Here is a 20,407-nt window from a genome sequence, read left to right as displayed (position 1 = left end):
GCGACAGGAGAGAGGCTGAGAAAGCCCCTGAGCAGGAGCAGAGGTTGATTAATAAGGATTATGTGAGATTGCTGATGCCTTTCAATCAGCAGTGATTGCTAGAGCAGTTGGGATGAAACGAGTGCCTGAAATGGTGTTTGCCACGTCTTGTCTTCTATTTGCTCTAAAAAAGAATATTTTCTCTGTGCTGTCCTGCATCCCCACATCAACTGTTGCATCCTGTCACCCATCCGTGATCCTTTAAAGGCTGTTACTTCTGCCACCCTGGAGATATACCAGTTTTGACTCTTAGAGCAGTTTATGCCTTGAAGATAAGCTTGCAGGTTTTCCCAAGCTCCTCCCCAAAGCTGTGTGTTTGACTAAGAAGCCGACTGACAGGTGTAATTCAGTCTTGTTCTCTGTTTGTCTTTAACAGGCGACTGCTATGTCAGTGGACTGCCTGGGACAGCATGCAGTGCTCTCAGGGTGAGTGTGACAATCCCCATTAGGAATGTGTGACAGTCACTTCCACAAGCCAAATCAGCAACCTTTGGGCTGACCCTCAGCTGAAGGGCTGATAAATTGTTTTGGAAAGGTGCAGCCGAATTCTGTTCAAGGAGCTTCACAAAGAGGATTCTGGGGAACATTTCCAGTGGGACGCAGTTTACAGACATGAGCAACAACAAAATCAAATGCTGCTATGGCTTTATTGATGTATGCTTTCCCAAATCTTCTGTGGGAGGTGAAGCGTGAGAAAGCACTGTTTGGGTTCTGTTTGAAATAAATACTGTCATTTGCTTAAGATGAAATTTGCCCCAAAGACCCCCATAGTGCGCTTAGTGAGAGGAGCCAAGCTCCTCTCTGTCACTGACCTGTTACTTTAATGGATTCAGTGCAGGGTGATGCTTGTGAGGAGCCAAACACCCCCTGCCTTAGTTTTCTCAGGCTTATTTTCTACCCTCTGCTTTCCCGTTTCTCTTTACGTAATTCACTGTTGTCGCCTCCATCCATGAGGTATTAGCAGAGCTGATCTGACAGTAATGTATTCCTGCATGCTAGTCTCTTTGCCTTATGTCTCTCTACCTTTGATAAATCAGCTGTAGGACTTGCAATGGGATTCAAGGGGGACACCAAGGGACTGCGTGTGTTTTGTGTTGGTTGTGGCTCTGCTGATAGAAGCTCTGTGCCATGCAGAGCCCTGGCCCTTTGTCCGTGCTGTGCATGCACAGGAGCAGCAACTGAGCAGTTGGTTTGGGCCTAACTTCATATTTCTTCCTCACACCCACCCACTTTAAAGTTTATTTGGGCCGGCAGTGTGCTGAGGGCAGTCTGTCTGCTATTCACTGTCAGGACCAGCTGCTTTTCAGAATTCTCCAGTAGTTGTTCAGGATTTGCCTCTTTTCTTTTAAAGGTGCATAGGAGCCTCAGAGCATAGGAGCATCTTCACTCTTCAGAGCGGGGAGCCCTGCCCTAGGGACTTGGTTCCGGAAGGGCAACAGAGGTGTTCTCTGTGTTCTTTCTCTTGGGAGAACTCCGTGCTCAGAGCAGCTGTACGCTCACCACGCAGCTGACACACGTGATGCTGATGTGGTTAATTATACACAGTTCCATATGTTTTCGTACTGGCCTTCCAGTAGAGTTCAGCGAGCTCACAGTTATTTCTAGGAGCTTTATCTTGTTTGAGAAATGAATCACACTGTGGAGGGAATGTCTCACCTAGCTTATGGGGAATTGGCCATGTCCAGCAGCAAGCAGAGCACAGGTTCAGCAGCACGCAGACGCCTCTCTTCTGCATATAGAGTTGGCTCAGGTCAGCAATATAACCAGGTCAGCTCAGTGCTGCGTCCACCCACGTTCATACACTGCTGCAGCTGAGCTAGCTGTGTGTGGTTCTGCTTGTACTGCCTGCAGAAGCCCCCAGACATCGCAGTGTGAAAACCCTCAGCCATGCTTGTTAGGGCTGTTGACTCTTGTTCAGATCAGCCTCCACAGGGTGCAGCTGGCTCCTGTGCAGCCAGTGCTGTGTGCACCCAGCCTCAGCCACCTCCTCTCTGCTACTGCTCTTAGTCCAGCAAAGTGTATCTGTATGCCTTTGCACCGTTTCCCTGTGCTTGCTGAAGTTTTCTGTAGTCTGAGCTGCCTGTTGCATGTACAGATCTTCAGTGTTTTTGTTCTATTTCTTTCTAACTGTTGTCTGTTTGGAATAGTTATCAAAAGTAGCATTCTTAGGAAGGTGCTCTCACGTGTTTGTGAAGCTCCTCTGCTTGGCTGTAAGCTCCTCGGGAGCTTGGGCTTTTGAGATCAGCCCTGTACCATGCCACCTGTCTGTGTCTGTGCCTTGCAGCCGCCGTTTCCTCTACATAGTCAACCTGGATGCACCAACTGAGGGCCATCGGAAGATCTCCCGGCAGAGCAAGTGGGACATCGGGGCAGTGCAGTGGAACCCACACGACAGCTACGCGTACTATTTTGCAGCTTCGGTGAGTCCACTCACTTTAAAAGCAGTAGAGCTCATCCCGTGCCCCGGTTTTCTATGGGTGGAATTCTGCACGCTTGGAAGGCAGCATGGAGCTGACGTTGGCATGCCTCTGCAAGTCCCGTAGCAAGACCAAGGCCTAATTCTGATTTACGGCTAGTGAGGTGAGGTGCTTGGCTTGCTGGTTCTCAGTGATTGGTCACTAAGTGCTGAATCTAGTTTTTCTTCCTTGTGTTTTATAAAGCACCTTGCCAGAGAAATCAGGCATCCAAATAGTCCTGTTCTGGAAGGAAGGAAGGAAGGAAGGGGGAGGGGTTGTTCTGTTTCTAACCTGCATTCTGTTATGAGATTTGTGCGCTTATTGAATTTCTTGCTCTGTGCTGTTTTGTTTTCGCCTCCCTGCCTTCCTGGTGGGCTGCGGTGCACCAGGCAGTCTGGAAATAGCACAAGTCAATACTGGCTCAACACTGTAACAGTCAGGGACCAAAGGCAAGGGCTTTTTGTTAAACGTGTGGAGAAATAAATCAGCTGGTGTGAAGAAGCACTGGTGCAAGCCGTGTTTAAACAGTGCTCATCTAATGGCCATCTGAGGCTTGAGTGCAGGTCTTAGCTCTGATGTCTATCAGTGGTGCTATGTAGCTTGCTCACGCAGCATGCTCAGCTGCCAGCAGTAACCTTTGCTGCAGTCCTGGGCCTGATGGCTACTGGCTGGGTGCAGCCTATTGTCATGGTGAGATGCGTTTGCTGAGTTGCTTCTGCTTTTATAGATGAGTCCTGAAACAAGAAAGTAAGGAGGTTTCTTCTGTTATTTTGTGAAAACTCAGTTGAAGATGATTTTTGTTCCTTCTCTTTCTGGGACTAGCTATTATTGAAATTACAGATGGTCTTTAAAGTGGGCCGGTGTTGCAAGTTAGCAACCTTTTTTGCTTTGCCCTCTGACATTCCCTTGCCCCCAGTCTTTCTCCTCCCAGCTCTGGTATATGACTGACATCTTTCAGGCACCTTCAGCAGCTGTCATCTTCTAAGTGGAGGGCTAGCAAACCTTGCCAGGCGGTGTCCTTTGGTGCCACTTCTGAATATGGCATATGAAAAGCAAAACCAAACAAGGAATGCTTTGTGCAGGTTGTGAGTAGAGCAGGAAAGCTTCTTTTCAAACAGCCTGTCAGAGCAATAGTCAGTGATTGCTTATGAGCAGGACCTTCCTGCGGATGGGAGCAGATGCACATCGGATACCAAACCCCCAAGACATCACCAGACAGCTTTCTCATTTTGGATCAGGATCACTTCCTTAACAGTCTTGCACTTAGCTGGCTTTTTGATCCTGATGCAGTCTGGCCTTGTCCCAGGACTAGAATTTAGCCTGCCTCGTTTAGAAGTGGAAGGTGTCAGGTCTGTGTCCCAGGTCAGGCCTGGAGGCGGTGTGGATGTGTTTACATAAGGCTGTACCTACAGGGCTGAAGTGATATTGGGAAGGCTAACTTAGCTTGCATTCAGCTCTGTGCTGCTTCTGGCCTTCAGTCCTCTCTGAGTCCTCTGCTGAGGCTGCCACATGGAGCCGGCTCAGGTGTGCCATGTGCTGCACCTCTGCATCACTGTGGGTGGAAAGGGAGTGCAGAAGGCTTCCCTCCTGCTTGGAGGAAAGCTACATGCTGTCTGCAGTGCAGCTGATTGGAGGTGGTGCAGTCAGAGGGGAAACCTGTCCTGGTGAGTGGGTGAGGGCTTCTCATTCTTTGACTTATTTCCAGAAGAACCGAACCGGGTCCTCTTGCTGTGCTTGGCTCTGTCTGCCCCCTGGCTTATTCCTGGGGACTCTAAGCCATTGTTTCAGAAATGCTATTGTTTTCCATTCTAGATCCTTGTTACTCCTTTTGTGTGGTTGAAAGTGCTTGAACAGGAGGGTGATTAAATTGTTGGAAGTATATGCTGATTCTTATCACGAGAAGCACTTTTTTGAAAGCACTTTTATGAAAGTGCTGCTGGTGGGAGGAGCTGTCATCCTGCCATGCCTGGTGCTACAGGCAGTACTTCCTACATGAGGTATTCCACTGAGAGCCTGTGAAACTTCTGGACGTTCTTATCTTGTAGCATCAGCTCTGGAGTCCTGGACAAATCCCACTGAAATTCACTCTACCCCTTTCAGTCTTTCTTTCAGTGAGAAACATGCAAGCAGTTTTCCTTGCCCCAAGCTCCTCTGTAGCCCTGCTGTGAGCTATTAGAGAAATGCAGTTATATTATTGCTGAGCTGGGAGGACACCTCCCATTTCAGGGAAGGCTGGAGTGTTTTATCTGTCTGCTAGTTCAAACTCTTGAGAAACAGCTTTGGGGTAGGAAAAAAAAGCCACAAAATGTAAGATTTGTCTCTTCTGTATTATCTTTACCTCTGTCTGCCTGTGCACTTGGAAATGAGGGACTAACACAAATGAAATGTTAAAATCCTGTTATTTGGTTCTGTGTGTGGAGTCAGGAGTTGGACTCAGTGGTCCTTACGGGTCCTTTCCAACTAGGGATATTCTGATCTGGCTTTTCTTTGTGAATTTCCAGTCATGGCTCACGACCCGCTGTGCTCAGTACTCTGTATGCACCCGGAAAGGCAATTTCTGTCCCAGAAAAGTGAGAGCTGGCCTGGGCTGAAGTGAATTTTGAGTAGGGCAGAACATGAACTTAAAGTACAGTGTCTAGTTTCAAGTAATGGTGTGGCTGTGTTTGAGGGAGGATTTATTCCTGGGACGAGTAAAGAAACCCTAAATAACGCTGTCATTGATTGATCAGGTTTGCTTCTGTGGTTTATAGTTAGTGGTAAGCACTTACATCTTTGAGTTTTCCCTGACCTGGCAAAATGGAAGTACCCTTCAGGAGGTGACCCTGAAACCATCAGACTGTGCTGTTCTCATTTGGCAGCGGCCCTGATTGTTGCAGAAGGGAATCGAGGGAGAGCTGAGGAGGACCAGTGGTGATCCATCATCTCCCTTGCTGAAAACTGGTTGTGAGCAGGAACAGGCTGCCAGGCTGCTCCTGCAGGAAGAATGTGCCTGCCTGTTGCCTGCAGTTACGGCTTGTTGTTAAGAAATAAGAGTTCTGAGAATATCAGTTTGTGGAATTGTTCTGCAGTGTGGTTTTTCTCCTGTTCTTGTTTATCTCCAATTTCAAGTGGATATAATTAGAGCGTAGGCTTTTGAGGGGCCTTGCAGCCTGTATGTTCATCTTTGTTCTGCTTTAGGTCAAGCAAGGGCTTTGTTACTCACAGTGGGAATGACTGCTAGCAGGATATTCAAAGGGAAGGGAACCTGGTCAAGACATGTGGATTCCTGTCCTGCCTTGTTTGCCTGGCACAGTCTCACTTCTCCCTTTGTATTTCAGAGCAACCAGCGAGTTGACCTGTATAAGTGGAAGGAAGGTAATGGGGAAGTTTGCACATCCTTGCAAGGACACACACGTGTGATCAGGTGAGGAACAAGTGAACACTGTGGGCTCTGCTCTGAGCTTCTTTTTATTCATTGTCCCTCCTGCCCCATCTTACTTTCCCATTTGGAGGAGCTGGCAGATGTGAAGTGGCTCTCCCCAGTATATTAGCTCAGCCTTCGATAGCTCCAGTGTCATTGCCTGAGGCTGCAGTCCCTGTAATGAGCAACAGCCATCACTGGGGAAACAGCAGCATGCTTATTAAACTGAATCCCAGCCACATTTCTCTGTGGTAGCAGCTGAATTAAAGCAAATAATCCCAAAGATGAAGTTCTCAGTGAGTTAGTGGTGCTTCAGAGATAGAGATCTCTGCCTGTAGTAAGGGCACACTTTAGTGGCATTGTCTTACTCCAGCTTCTGACTTCAGGATGTAATGGCAGCAAATTGAAAAGGCAGTTGTTTGGGCTGCCTGGAGGCTGTTTGTATCCCTGGTGAGCTGGTGAGCCCAACAGGGAGGCCTTCCAGAACCAAGGGTTGGTGCTAAGAATGTGTGATAAGGGGAGTTCACTAAGGTGCTGTGCCTTTTCCTGTGGAGGAAAGAGAGCACACAGGACAGCTGTAAAATCAGTGCTAGGGTGATGTTTCACTGGAATTTACTTAGAAGCATTTCAGTGCTTCTTGGAATTTACCTAGAGAAATGATTAAGATCTTGCTTTTTACTTGAAAAGTTTGAGTAGAAGTCATGGAGTAGCTGTGAGTTTGTCAAATAAATGTACTGGAGCTTGCAAGACACAGCTGCTAACGATGCTTTTCTCTGTTGACTTACGATGTCTTTGTGTTTGCAGTGACTTGGACTGGTCAGTGTTTGAACCAGACCTGCTGGTCACCAGTTCTGTTGACACATACATCTACATCTGGGACATCAAGTAAGAATCCAGATGCTTCTGCACTTCAGGGAAATCATTGGACTCATTTCCATGATTTGCAGCTTGCACATGCTGAGGGGCTCTGCTTTTGGCCATGCTTGCAGGGTCTACATCTACTTCCCATAGTCTCAAAGAACGGCTTCTGTTTCCCTGCTTTAAGGCCAGCTCCAAGTCAATGAAGGGAAACACATAGCTGATGGTTAAGCAACAGGCATGCTGCTGATTGGCAACAGTACCAACTGGCTTCTCTCCCTAACTTCTACAGATCTTTCCTTGGAAGCTTTTCCTGAAACCCAGACATTTTCCTCAACATTTTTTTCCCTTCAGCTTGATGAATGAGCATCATTTCATGGTTCCAAAGTTGTTTTCCTCTCAGTGCAGTGGCTGTGGCTGACACTCCCTCAGTGGTGGGAGCAGTAGTCAGGAACCTTTTCTTGTTTGTGACTTCCCTGGATTCCTGATGCTTTCTATCACGTGTTACTTCACAGTAACAGATCTGTCCAAACCCACTGGTGTTAAAACCTCATTTTCTGTACCTAAGAAACAAGGAGCTGGCATTGGCACTCCTGGATTGCCTTGCTGGCCATGCAGCAGCACTTTATGACCCCTGGCAAGTCACTTTGTTCCTCTCTGCCTTCCTTGCACAGTTGTAATAGAAGGATAATTACATAACCCCACTGCACCAGGGTACCCTGAGGCTTGTTTAGCTCCTATGAAGCACTTACATCTTTGGTTAAATGGTGCTTGAGAATGGCAATGTATTATTAATGTGTAATTAAAAGACAGAGAGAGACAATAACTGGCAGTTGTGTTTTTTCTGCCATAATACCTTAGTGTCAAGCAAAAAAAAAAAAAAAAAAGTCTCTGAAGGCTGTATCGGAAGCCTTGATTTAACTCCATTGTGCCCTTCCAGCAGTTTGTCTTTGCTTGTGTCAGTTGTCCAAAAAATGCCTGCTCAGATGATTTCTGACTAGCCTCTACATCCCACGTGTGCTAATAATGCTCAGCTTCCCGGGGGCAGTGAGATCCAAGGGCTGCTGGCCTCCAGCAAAGGAACATCCTGGTGAAGCAGCTGTCTCTGATGAAGCCCTAGGGAGATAACCCTGCAGGAAGGGTAGCTGAAGTTCCCCTTTTACTTTTTCATCCAAAGAAACTTTTGGATTAGACAGAAATTCTGAGTGAGAGAGGTGCGGTTCATTTCAGACAACGTTCTGCTTTACAGCAGCCTAGCAAGCTGAAGGCAGTTTTCCTTGTTTCCAGTGGTATTTTTCATGGAAGGGCAGGTAACTTCCTGATGAGCAATGTCAGGTGTTGAATTATTGCCTACATTCATGTCCCAGCTGCTGCATGTTGTCATGGTGCCGCACTGGCTTACACCACTGCAGAAATTGATCTGTCTGTGCAGCTGGCTTTATTTCCTATTAATTTTGTTACTGTATCACGGACATGAAGTCTTTGCTCTGCAGTCCCTGCTCCGTCTGCCTTCAATCAAGGTGTGCCGGGGCCTGGCAAACACAGCAGTAGCTTTTGCTGAGTTTCTCAGCAGTTCTGTTTGTTCCTTTTAGGAAAGGCTGTTTTGTTGCCTCCTGCAGCAACACCTCAGTGAGCCCAGTGTTCCCTTTGCCTGCCCAGTAGCAGCATGCCACCCTGTTCGTGTGTTTCTCTTCCCACATCTCCATCCTAGGGCCTAACTGTGCTGCTGTGGTTTTTGGCAATAATGGCTGATGTCCTTCAGCTGGTTACCTCCTTGTTTATTTCATTTAATGTGGCATATCTCAGTTCTAGATTTACCACTTAAGTAAGCGTAGTAGCATTAAGATGTGTTAAATTCCAAGAGGCAACAATAAAATTAATCCTAGAATAGTGAGGGAGCTCTCTGGGGAGGCTGGACTTGCTAGGCTGTGCCATGGGTCCTCACCTTATCTGTGTTGTATTTCAGAGACACCAGGAAGCCTACAGTCTCGCTCTCTGCAGTAGGTAAGTATGCTGTGGATGTGTGATGTCTGAGGTCAGTGTTGTGTGCCTCTGCTGTTATTTCTCCCTTTTTCCCATGCTCTGAGGCCAAACATAGTGGAAATGCCACCATGGGTGATTGTCTTATGTAGCAGCAGCCCAAGAGGAGTTCACAGCTCCTATTAGAGAAGCAGAATGCAGAAGGGATGTGAAATAAGGGTGAAGTACAAAAATTTCCTTGTGCTGCTGCTTTTTAGGGGTGGGTGAAAGGAGCTTCTGCATTCCTTTGCTGCCTGCCAGCCTGCTGGAGCTGTGGGGTTTTTGGCATGGAAACGGAAGAGAAAAGGAACTCATTGGGGTTGTTTAAAAGCTGGAGTGAAAGACTGATGAAATTAAGCACCCAGAACCTTCAGCAGGGCAGTCAAACAGCACGTGTACCTTCTGAACGTGATCAGCTTCTACCCTGCTTAACCACACTGCTTGTCTTCTCTGTGCTGCTTGTCTGCAATTTCTCCTTTCCTTTTATGTTTGATTAAATTGAGAACCTAAACCATGCTCCAGGCAGTGGTATGGTATGCTGCCAGCTGCTCAGCCTGCCCCTGGCTGGGTGCTTCACTGGAGCACGTTCAGTGTGCTGGGAGCTGCAGCGACGACGTGAAGATGCTATCTATGAGCTGTAGTCACTCTGGAAAGGCAGCTGTCATGGCTGTTGGCAATGCCCAATCTGGCCACCTGTGATGCTGCCTGCTGGTAAGTGCTGTGTCCATCCTGACCAGCAGTCTGTTGGAGTGGAGCAAGGTATAGATGAGAATCAAAACTTGTCCTTTTCCTGACTTGCTGTTCCTGGTGCTGCAACAGTCCTCGTCACGTGCATCTCGTGTTCTGCTTAGATCTCCTTTGGCTGCACATCTGCAGTGGCTCCCCATCCCTCCCAGCTGGGAAACCTCTCGACCACAGCAGTGCAGAAACCTTTCTGGATTGGCGAGAAGCAGCAAAAATCATACTGAATCAGAGACAGGCTGCACTCTGTTCCGGTACCTGGGGTGAGGTTTCATAGGTCAGCTGAGCAAGCCCAGTACCCAGCTCCCCAGAGAGCCTCCTTCCTCCCACGTCTGATTTTGTTTAGTGCTAGTCCAGACGTTTGTGTGAACCCTTCAGTGAGTGGATCAACTCAATCAAGTGGCAGCTTCTTGGCAACTCTTTACCTCTGGACTAGCTTTTTGTCAGACTGACAGGATGAATCTGCTCACTGTGCAGCAGGAGGTAGGTTGTGAAGGCATGGCAACAGGCTATGAGATCCATTCAGATCTCTCATTGGCCCCACCTTTCTGATGGCTTAAAATATTTGGAAAATATTGGCAGAAGAGGATGAACAGAGCGTGCATTTTTCTTATAATGTCTGAACAATCCGCATTGAGCAAAGTTTAGTATTGGAAATTTCCAGCCAGCTTCTGATTTTAGGTCCTTGGCTGAGTCCCTCATGATGCCTAGACCATCTCACAGTTTCTTTACCTTATGTCTTTGATTTATGGTGTATTTTGACAGTTTCTTAGGTTGGCCTTCTGGTCCACCCGGTGTGGGTAAACTACAGTCTTCTCCCACATCTTTACTTTAATAATGGATGAGTATCACTAATGCCCTGTGTGGCATCTGGTTGTACAGAGGGTGGTTGGGAGCCAGGTGAATCCATCTCTGAGAACTGGGAGGTAGTTTGAATGAAAGTGGAAGGGTCTGGGGAGAGGAGTAATGCATGTGCAGTTTTCATCTGGAGGAAGTTGCTCCATGTGGGCTAATGGGCATGGATAGCTTAATCTAGTGCAGCCTGTGGTACAACAAGCATGCAATTGGAACACCCTTGCTTCAGTGTCTTCAGGGCACAAAGATGAGAAATCAGGAGTTATTCATTTTCATGCCACGCTTCTTGCTGGCTTCCAGGATACCTGTCCTCTGAACTGCCTTTCTTGTGCTAGGAGCAGCTCTAATAATGGGTCAGGAGTGTGCTGTGCCACTTCTTAATTGCTCGTTTTGACCTGCTTTGTTTGTGCTGCAGCTGGAGCTTCCCAGGTCAAATGGAACAAGAAGAATGCCAACTGTTTAGCAACAAGCCACGATGGGGATGTCCGAATATGGGACAAAAGGGTGAGTTGAGGGTCTGTTGAAGTGCATGTGCAGACTCCCACCTTCCATATGCAGACTTCCTTCTGATAAATACTGGGGAAAAAAATACGGCTTTATCTGCAGTCTCTTTTGTGGGGTGATGAGTCTGGAACCTAGAAGACGGAAGACAACGTTGATAACATCCCTCCCCAGAAATTATCATAGAATCATAGAATGGTTTTGATTGAAGGGACCTTAAAGCTCATCCAGTTGCAACCTCCTGCTATGGGCAGGTTGCCACCCACCAGATCAAGGATCCTATCCAACTCGGCCTTGAATGCCTTCAGGGATGGAGCATCCACTGCTTCTCTGGGCAACTTGTGTCAGTGTCTCACTTGATGCTGGGTAAAGAATCTTCCCATAACATCTGACCTAAATCTCCCCTCTTCTAGTTTAAAAACATTCCCTCTAGTCCTATCGCTACCTGCCCATGTAAAAAGTTATCTTCCCTCCTGCTTAAAGTTCCTTTTAAGTACTGGAAGGCTGCCATGAAGTCTCCCTGGAACCTTCTCTTCTCCAGACTGAGCAAGACCAGTTTCCTCAACCTTTCCTTGGTAGGAGAGGTGTTCCTTCCCTCTGATCATTAATTATGCCCATTTACACTTTGCTGATCTCAGAGTACTTGACTGTTTTACTGAACATGAAAGTGTGGTGCAGGGCTGCACTTGGTGACTGGAATTTACCTCACCTTTCACAGCCCTTTTCCTTCCTTTCCAGCTGTTTTACTGAGCTAATACCTTCTCTTGGCAGGAGGGTGTTCTACCTCTTGCCCTTGTTCAAGCGTTGCTTTTTATGCCAAAGAGCTGGGCCAAATTTCGGAAGTCCTTTGCTGAGAAAGAAAATGTCTCTCCTTCCAGAAACCCAGCACTGCAGTCGAATACTTAGCAGCTCATCTCTCTAAAATCCATGGTCTGGATTGGCATCCTGACAATGAGTACACACTGGCCACTTCCAGCCAGGACAACTCTGTCAGGGTAAGTATTGCTTCTGGGACTTTTGCCTGGGAGGCATCAGGATGGTGGAGCAGATTCTGTTCTCGTAATGCACTGGGCAGTGCTTGCCATTGGCAAGATCTGGATCCTGGATCCTTATGTCTGTTCTCTGGCAGCCTTTTTGTATTGAACCAAGGGTGTGCTTACAAAGTAGACACAGAGAAATGATTGCAGGATGGATGCACATGTGCCATAGTTAACACAGCTGCAGTGATTTGAAACTGAAAACAGCTGCCTCTGCCTGTTGCTTGCCAGCAGTGCCTCTTCCCAAAGTGTGGAGTTGCCAGCCTCGAGCTGATTGCAGCAACTTGGTGGGAGCCATGCTCCAGCCCCTGGGGTTCTCAAACTCATGTGAAATTGGGTTATCAGTATGTCTGCAAGCATTGCACTGCAGAGCCTTACTTGAGGGGAATAGTGTGCTTGGTATGTCAGCCAAATGGAATTTATTCGTGTTCAGCTGAGCTCTGAGGCGAATGCAATTGGTGTGTATTCTATCACAGCAAAAGGTTAGATTCTTCATTACAGAACTAGCAATAGCAACAAGGTGGGCCTGCCTCCAGTCTGGACTGGCACATGGGTTAGTCCAGACCTTCAGGGTACCTCGTGGCTCTGAAAGCCCAAACAGCCTCCCTGTCTCCATGCTCTAATTACTCAAGCTGCGATCACCGTGGACATGACCACAAATCACTTGTTTTCCAAGAGCTGCTGCCAGATGCTGATCACTTGGTATTTGTCCTTTGGGGCCATCTCTGTTGTTAATGAATGGGGTTACTACTGGGGTTACTGTGTGCACCCTGGCATATTTCTCACTGTGTTACATCTAATGACAGCATGGAAAGCTGCAGTTTTAAAAGTATGGTCAGCTGACTTGTGCCTCTGCTTGATGGTTTTGTCTGGTTTATTTTGTTTTCTTTTCTTTTTAAAGTTCTGGGATTACCGTCAGCCTCGGAAGTACCTCAATATCCTTCCCTGCCAGGTTCCTGTCTGGAAGGCGAGATACACGGTGAGTGAGAAACACCCACCAGCCCCACTTAAGCTGTGAGAGCAAATTCATGAAGACATGTTAAATAAAGAACTGCTGCAGTGCTTCTCGCCACTTCTACTTGATGTTAAATTGATTTTAAAGTCCCTTATGGTGCTTACAAGGCCTAGAAAAGTGATGTCTGCAATGGGGGCATTCAGGAGAAGAAATCACTGGCAGTGTGAAATCCCAGTCTTTGGCATCATCCTGTTGGGGATGAAACTGAGGTGTGAGTGATTGGCTCTGGGAGCAGGAGGCTTGGAAAGCAGCTGCTGCTCTCGCTGTCCTGTTTTTTTCACTCGTGCCCAGCACTGGTACACGTAGCACAGACGTTTGCCCTCTCTGAGAGCTTTCTCTGCTCCCCAGATCTCTAGTTGTGGCACACTGGGCTCTTTATAGCATGTCAGATTCAAGAAGTAGTGCTTTTTGATAGAGCAAACACACAGCTGTGTGAAGCTAAGGTTCTTCAGATTAGTCATACCTGTTCTCTTCTCTGGACATCTGAGTATGTCCTGAAGTCAGTAGTGTCTCTTGAGGCTTTGGTTCCTTTTCCACATCCCGTCGTGGGGCTGTAAGAACAGGTTATAGTGTTCCTCTGAGAGTCATGACTGAGGGTAGCTGCCAAGGCTCACCTCCTTGGATGCAGTTCTTGCAGTGATTGGTAAATTGCAGTAAGGATCCCATGTGAAAAGTCGATGCTGAAACCACTCCAGCCTCACAGTGGATAACTGAGGAAGCAGCAGAAAGAAGTGGCTAACCTTAAGTGAGCTGTGTTGACTCTAAGCACATTACATCTTTTCCCTCTTAAGATGCCAGTTTTACACAGCAGTTGCTTTGTCACTTCTGCTTTAGGCCTGGTTCTGCTTGTGCTGAGCTCATTTAAAATCAACATGTTCTTATGGATGATGGCAGTAGGTGAGAATTACAGGGCACGCTAACAGCAGGGCAATGTACCTCAACCAAAAGGTGTTTCTTTCTCAAGCCTTTCAGCAATGGGCTGGTGACAGTGATGGTTCCGCAGCTCCGACGAGAGAACAGCCTACTTCTCTGGAATGTCTTTGACTTGAACACACCTGTTCATACCTTTGTGGGACACGATGACGTGGTGCTGGAGTTTCAGTGGAGGAAACAGAAAGAAGGTGAGATCAGGGCTGGGCTCAGTGCTCTCTCTCCTGCCCTGCTGCCATCAGCTTTCCATGGCTCCTGGCTGCGATGCTCATGTTGTCACCCTCTGACTCTTGCCTTTCCTTGGAGCAGCTCCAGCTTGCTTTCCTGCCCCTGTCTGCTGCGGTTCCCCCCCCAAGCTACAGCTGTTTTCCACTCACTTTATCGCAGTGGCCTCAGAAGCATTGCCCTGTTGTTTCCATGCTAACAAAGCAAATCCAGCGAATGCTGAGTGGGTCAGCGGTGACTCTAATTGCTTCCTCTCCCCTGTGAGTCTATTTTTAAATGTATCTTTCAGAATAAATTGTGCAAACTATTAGATGGGTGTATGAGTGCAGGCACCCTCCCCCTGCTCAGAGCTGCAGGCTAACCAGTTAACCCCTTGCATTGCTGCCTGGGTCACAGCCTCCAGCGTGACCACAGAACCAATGTTCCCTCCTTTTCCATATGCTGGCAAAGGCAGGAGAGGGAGAGTGTGGGATGGGGAGGCTGCTGACAGAGTTCAATCCTGACTGCATTTTCCAGAGTAGAGGCAGCTAAATATAGGAAATTCCAGAACCTCATCTACCATCGACAGAATGAACATGCCTGGCTTAGATGGTACTGCTTTGCAGTGTAGAGGCACACAGAGCTGGTGGGATCCTCCAAATTGGCACACAGTTGAGCTGGGAGTCAGTTTCATCTGTGCTCTGCATAGCTGTCTGTGAGTGAATGAGAATCCTGCACTGGTTCTCAGGGCTGCTGTGGGACTCCTGCTCTCATTCCCAGGGATGTTCAGTACTGTAATCTCTGACCTGGGAGCCTGTGCATCTGCCAGTTACTGGTGGTGAAGCTGACAGAGCATTGGACTTGGATTTAGGAGACCCGAATTCTAATCCAATTCTGCTGCTGGTTGCTGGGGCAATGCAATTAAGTCACCTTTTTCTCTTTTTTTTTTTTTTTTGTTTTTCTTTGAACAAGAGGTAAGCAATATAGAACTGTATATGTGAGCAATATAGAACACGATCTGGAGGTGCAGTCTAAGAAGGCTTGTGTGAATGTTCAAGCAGATCTGAACCACACTTTCACTGTCTCAGTTGAATTCATGTATACATACCAAGGCTGGAAGTCATGCTTTTCTCAAGGAACGTTAATCATACGAGCACTCCCAGTCCACTTCAGTGCAAAGACAGCCAAGATGCCTCAAGATAGCACAAATCTCCTTGCACAGAGTCTGCAGTGCTGTATTTAGACAGCCACTGCGCCTCCACAGAGGGGTGTCAAAAGCAGTTGTGCAGCAGCAAATTCCTAAACAGCAGCAGCTGTTTAACAAGGGAAATTCAAACTGTATCACAAGGCCTACAAATGGACATAAATAGCCTGGTACCTTTATCTGCTGCTCAGTAGTATGTGTCTAGATGTATTTGGTTACAACCTGAACTTGTCTTGGCATCAGCAGCTCTTTCAGAAGGAAAAGGATGCCTAGGGCCAGGCTACTGCAGCGTAGGAATGTTTTTAACTGTTTGCATCTTAAAATGCCTTTCAGTTCATCACCTGTTTCAACTTTGCAGTAATGTAGAAATGAATCCATTTCTCAAGTACTTCTCAAATCGCTTCTTCCGCGTCAATAAACTTTATAGGTAATCTTGTTCATTCCTGGTTTGAAAACCTGTATCACATTAATTATATTTATTTTGTGGCTTTCATCTGTAAATTGTACCCTATTTAGAGGCATGGTAACTGTGGTGCAGGAGGAGGCCCAGGTCAATTCAAAGCAGGATAGGAATCATAGGATTTGTGAGTTCTGCCTTTCAGTGTAGTGCCTTGTCCGCACGACCTCCCTGCCAGCTTGCTTGCTTCTGTTTGCACTTAAAGCAGCACAGAGATATGGTCTCAGTTTTCGGTTGGGTCCATAAGTTTCTGTCCTTTTTAGGTTCTAAAGACTACCAGCTGGTTACGTGGTCCCGTGATCAGACTCTGCGGATGTGGCGGGTTGACTCTCAGCTGCAGAGGGTACGTAAACACCTGAACTGCAGGCAGTTTTCTTACAGGCTGGGTTCACCTCCCTTTCATTACTCTCCCAGTCACTCTTCTGGTATCCTCGGGCTGCAGACACAGCAACAGGCTGCTACTTCAGTTCCCCCTTCAGCTCCAGCCCAAATGTGACGAGAAACATCCCCAGGGAGGCCTGTCCTGAGGCCTCTGTGTGTGTGTGTGTGTGTGTGTGTGTGTGTGTGTGTGTGTGTGTGTGTGTGTGTGTGTGTGCAAAGCCACTTTGTCATGTAGCAGTAAGCATGCAAGGCTTTGGGGAGGGTGAAGAGCAGTTACTGCCCAGTTGCCTCTGAAGATGCCACCTGTGTTGCTGCCAGACTATTGGCATTCTAGGTATCAGGTAAATGCAGGAATTGCACCCTCTGCTTCATCTCCTCTTTCCATTGACACTTGGCCCAGTGCAGGCAGGAGGAATTCCAGAGTTCTGCTGGGTGGCAGCAATTACAAAGTTCTAAAGCAAGCTAGGCTAGCTCTGCTGGGCCAGAGCAGAGGGCTCATACAGGCAGGGTGGCCCATATTGCCCTGCTTGTCTCATCTTCAACTGTGGTTATTTTGGAATGAATGCAAGAATGCAATTCATAAGAATGAATTGCATTCATTCTTATATGAATGAAGCAAGCACGAAGTGATATTTCTCTAAATGCCCTCGCATTCTGTAGTTTACAGCTTAGAGGGCCTACCAGGCCTGGCATCTTTGTATTTAGTAGTGCTTGATGGGCTTCACTTCCATAGATTTGCTCTGACTTCTTGGACTTGTGTACATTTGTCATCATAAACATGTTGTGAGCAAGGAGTTTCATGGCTTTTCTGCATGCTGTGTAGGAAAACAGCTCCTTTCATTTGTTAATTTTGCTACCTGATAGTTTTGGGTTTTTTTTTTTTTTTCTGATACATACTTGCTCTTAACATTGAAGATGAAATGAGCAAGCAATCTTACGCCACCTTGACTGTAGATTTCTGTCATACAGACCTCTTGGTAGATCTCAGCTGTCTCCTTTGTTTCTAGTCAAAATATCCTGATTTCCTTCATCCTCTTTTGGTCATCCTTCTGTATTTCATGGCCCTTTTTCAGCTCTGTTTTTTGGGATGGGGATCAGAATGTTGTTAGCACAGATTTCCTAATATTTCATTTGCTTTTAAAATGTTGGGTGTAATTCCATGAAAACATCAGCTTAGTCTGTTCTCTCTGTCTTGCTCCCTCAGTCAGCTTGAGCTTGTCATTTTTTTTGCCTATGTGCATTGCTTTATATTTAATTGAACCAAAGTTCATCTTTCCTGCAAGGTCCTTCTCTGCCTGTTGTTAGTCCGCCTCTACTTATTACCCTGAATAACCTGGTGGCATCAGCAAACCTGGTCACGTTGCTGTTCACCTCCTATTCTGTGTTTCTGATGAATATGTTGAGCACGTGTCCCAGCACAGATCCTGCAGGGGTCTGTAACAAACCTCTGTGAAAAGTGACCCTTTATGCCTACCTGATTTACCTGTGGGTAGTTTATTTCTGTCCTTTAAACCGGTTGTTTCTCTATATTGGACTTCACTCTGCCTCTGCTGGCTCCTGCTCCTCACTTGTTCTTGTTCTTTACCAAGCTACACCCGATGGCATGTTGCTGGTGACCAGTATTGTGATTTGCTACATCATAGCCTTATCCTTTCTTCTCCCTGTGTTTCTTCTCTTCATCTCCTGTTTTCCTGTGCTAAACCTGTGTTTTAAGCTGTCATGGTCTGTGTTTTGGTACAGGACCTAAAGCACTAGGGCCTGTAATATTTACCTGGGCTTCCAAATTCTGAAGTGTGAATATAAAAAAGCAGATAGCATGCTGCTGTCACATTTGATGTAAAAATTGACTTTGACACACGAGCACACTAATTAAAAGTGTTTTTGTTCAAAGTAAAACCTCTGTTACTTAGCCTGGTGATGTCACTTTGTAAGCAAGCAAGGCACTCAGAAGGGACAAAAGGGAGAATGTTGGAAAGAGGAAAAGCAGCCTGTCTTGTCAAAGCAACAGTGCCAAGGTCTGTGACTGTGGAGCAAGCAGGCTCACCTTGCAAATCCAGAAATCAGTTGATTAGTGGCTTTTCCTTGTTTTCTGTTGTGCAGCATGTTGGTGTGCTTGTTCTTTTCAGCTGTGTGCTAATGATATCCTGGATGGAGTTGATGACCTCATTGATGGGATTTCTCTTCTGCCTGAGCCAGACAAGACCCTTCAACCACAGGACTCTGAGCCCCAACACAGCTCTGGACATGGGGATGAGGAAGGTGAGGCAAGTGATGAGTTGGGGAACTCTAATACCAGCTCTCTTTGTGTTGGGAAGAAGGTGCATCACAACCTAAGAAAATAACACTGTAGGCAGAGCACAAACTGGTGTTGTTTCAGAGTTGATGGATTACTGTTTGGGAGGAAAGAAAACATAAGGGCTTTCTCAGGATTATTCTACCAACTTTCTTTCTCCTCTAGCATGACGACGTCATTTTAGTTGTAAAACAAATCTCTTCCTTGTCACTAGTAGCACTTAATAGCATTGCCTTTAGCTCATCTCTGTGGCTTCCTGCCAGAAATAAGGTAATCAGAAAATCAGTTCTGATTCTTAAGAATGCATTTCAGTTTAAGCTGAGAGGTGAATGAGATCCGTGGAAAAGGGAGGCTCATGGATAAAGTGCTGTGACACAAACTGCTTGCCTGGTATCTAAATCCTTCTGCTAGAGACACTGTGTGAACTGATCTGAGAAGAACACGGACATATTTGCAGTGTCTTCTCCCATCTTCCAAAGTATTATGGAGAGAGCTGCTGTCTTTTTCCCATGTGCTGAGAGCAGGTGATTGAAGACTAGCAGAGGAAGAGGGCTGTAAACTCTATCCCATGAGTACCAGGCAGTTAGATAGAGCTTCTCAGCGAGCACTGATTTGTCATTATGGAAGAGAAGGCAAACAAAGGCAGGAATGTGGAGCAGGGTTTGTGTGGTTAAGGCTCTGGCCAGGTTAAACATTCAGGTTAATAGTGTTTGAAGAGATTAGAATAAAACAGAAGAGGCTGCAGCAGCTGAGACCCAAGGTGGTGATGTGCACATGAAAAAGCCATCTAAAGAGGTTTCTATTATCTAAAGGAAGAAGAGGAAGAAGAATTCAGTGCTCCGATGTCTGTGTCAGGTTGGGTTTAAATTCACAGTTCCTTTCTGTACTGAAGCAGGGTGCTGCAATGGATGCCCGTGTGGCAGGTTTATAGGAAAGCAGTTTGATTCTCCTTCTGGATTGCCAGCAAGCTGAAGAGAGGGTGAGGAAATGGTCTAATAACTGTCCTCTGAATCATAGAGACAACTCTGAGGTCTCTTAGGGAAGCTTTTCCTGATGCTGGAGGATTCCAGCCCAGTGAAGTTCCTTTGTAACCTCCATGGGTGCTCACAGAACAAGTTTCTAGGGGTTGCCAGCACCTCTGTCTCCATGAGGATTTTAGAATATGATAGCAAGTGTTCTGGCTCTCTGTGCTTACCATGAGCAATCCCGTATGAAGAGGCACAGACTCTCTTGCTCTAGCTGGGAGTATTAAGAAAAGGGATGTCATTCTGACTACCTGATCTCTCCAAGGGAGAGGGTCTTTCATGTCCCTGACAAGGTCACATCCATGGCGTGGTTTCTGTGTGGGTCTGGTAAGACTTCCTTTGTTTCAAAGGGAATTAAAATTAAAAAGGGAAATAAAAGTCATTAAAATGACTTTTCTGTAGGAGGGTAGATGTTGCTGCAAATAGTATGACTTCATGATCACTGCACAAGTAAGTCTCTAGGTAGGAGTTTCAGCTCTTTCCAGTCCACAAGCAATTGTGGACTGCTGATGTGAACCACCCTGGAAGTGGCTTAATTTCCATTGCAAAGTCTCCATGTTAGGTTAGTAAAGCTCTGTGGGGGATCTTTAAAGAGAATGATGCTCTACAGATAAATCAGAAAGCACACCAGCTGTGCCTTCAGTGTACAGCTCTTCTCACTGGTTGTTGCCTATAAAAGATCATTAGGAATCTGGACAGATATGTGGGCTTTTGGAGATTAGAAGCTAATTGGAAGGGAAGAGGGGGAGAAGGCGAAGGGAAGGCAGTGCCCATTTTAGGAACCTCAGGGATGGCTTTTTAGTTAAGCTGTGGTGGTGTCTTTGAGCTAGAAATGATTATCTTCCCTGAGAGCCACTGATCTTCCTTTAATCCTTTTTTCAATTCCCTATTGTGAGATGTATATATAAGCACTATAATAAAATCACAAATAGGAATGAGTAGCTAAGCATTCTACCTGTCCAAATTCAGCAGCCAGCTGGGCAGCAGTAAAG

At 46.6% G+C, this 20,407-nt stretch overlaps 1 protein-coding gene across 2 annotated transcripts in view; it reads left to right on the top strand.

Annotated features, from left to right (window-relative positions):
• The window catches only part of WDR59 (WD repeat domain 59), a gene marked incomplete at both ends in the record, with an annotated part of 46,948 nt that overhangs the window by 3,421 nt on the left and 23,120 nt on the right, over positions 1 to 20,407 (top strand). For both annotated transcript variants that reach the window (XM_079541517.1, XM_079541516.1), the window contains 11 exons: positions 416 to 465; positions 2,324 to 2,459; positions 5,813 to 5,898; positions 6,700 to 6,780; positions 8,720 to 8,757; positions 10,784 to 10,872; positions 11,748 to 11,864; positions 12,808 to 12,885; positions 13,886 to 14,042; positions 15,980 to 16,059; positions 18,224 to 18,356. In XM_079541517.1, coding sequence (XP_079397643.1) covers positions 416 to 465; positions 2,324 to 2,459; positions 5,813 to 5,898; positions 6,700 to 6,780; positions 8,720 to 8,757; positions 10,784 to 10,872; positions 11,748 to 11,864; positions 12,808 to 12,885; positions 13,886 to 14,042; positions 15,980 to 16,059; positions 18,224 to 18,356 — 1,045 coding nt within the window. The remainder of the gene's footprint in view (positions 1 to 415; positions 466 to 2,323; positions 2,460 to 5,812; positions 5,899 to 6,699; positions 6,781 to 8,719; positions 8,758 to 10,783; positions 10,873 to 11,747; positions 11,865 to 12,807; positions 12,886 to 13,885; positions 14,043 to 15,979; positions 16,060 to 18,223; positions 18,357 to 20,407) is intronic.

This window comes from Tetrao urogallus, assembly GCF_951394365.1.
Source record: "Tetrao urogallus genome assembly, chromosome: 12".
Taxonomy (NCBI): Eukaryota; Metazoa; Chordata; class Aves; order Galliformes; family Phasianidae; genus Tetrao; species Tetrao urogallus.
Note: the sequence above shows the minus strand (reverse complement) of the source record. Positions and strands in the feature narration are given on the sequence as shown.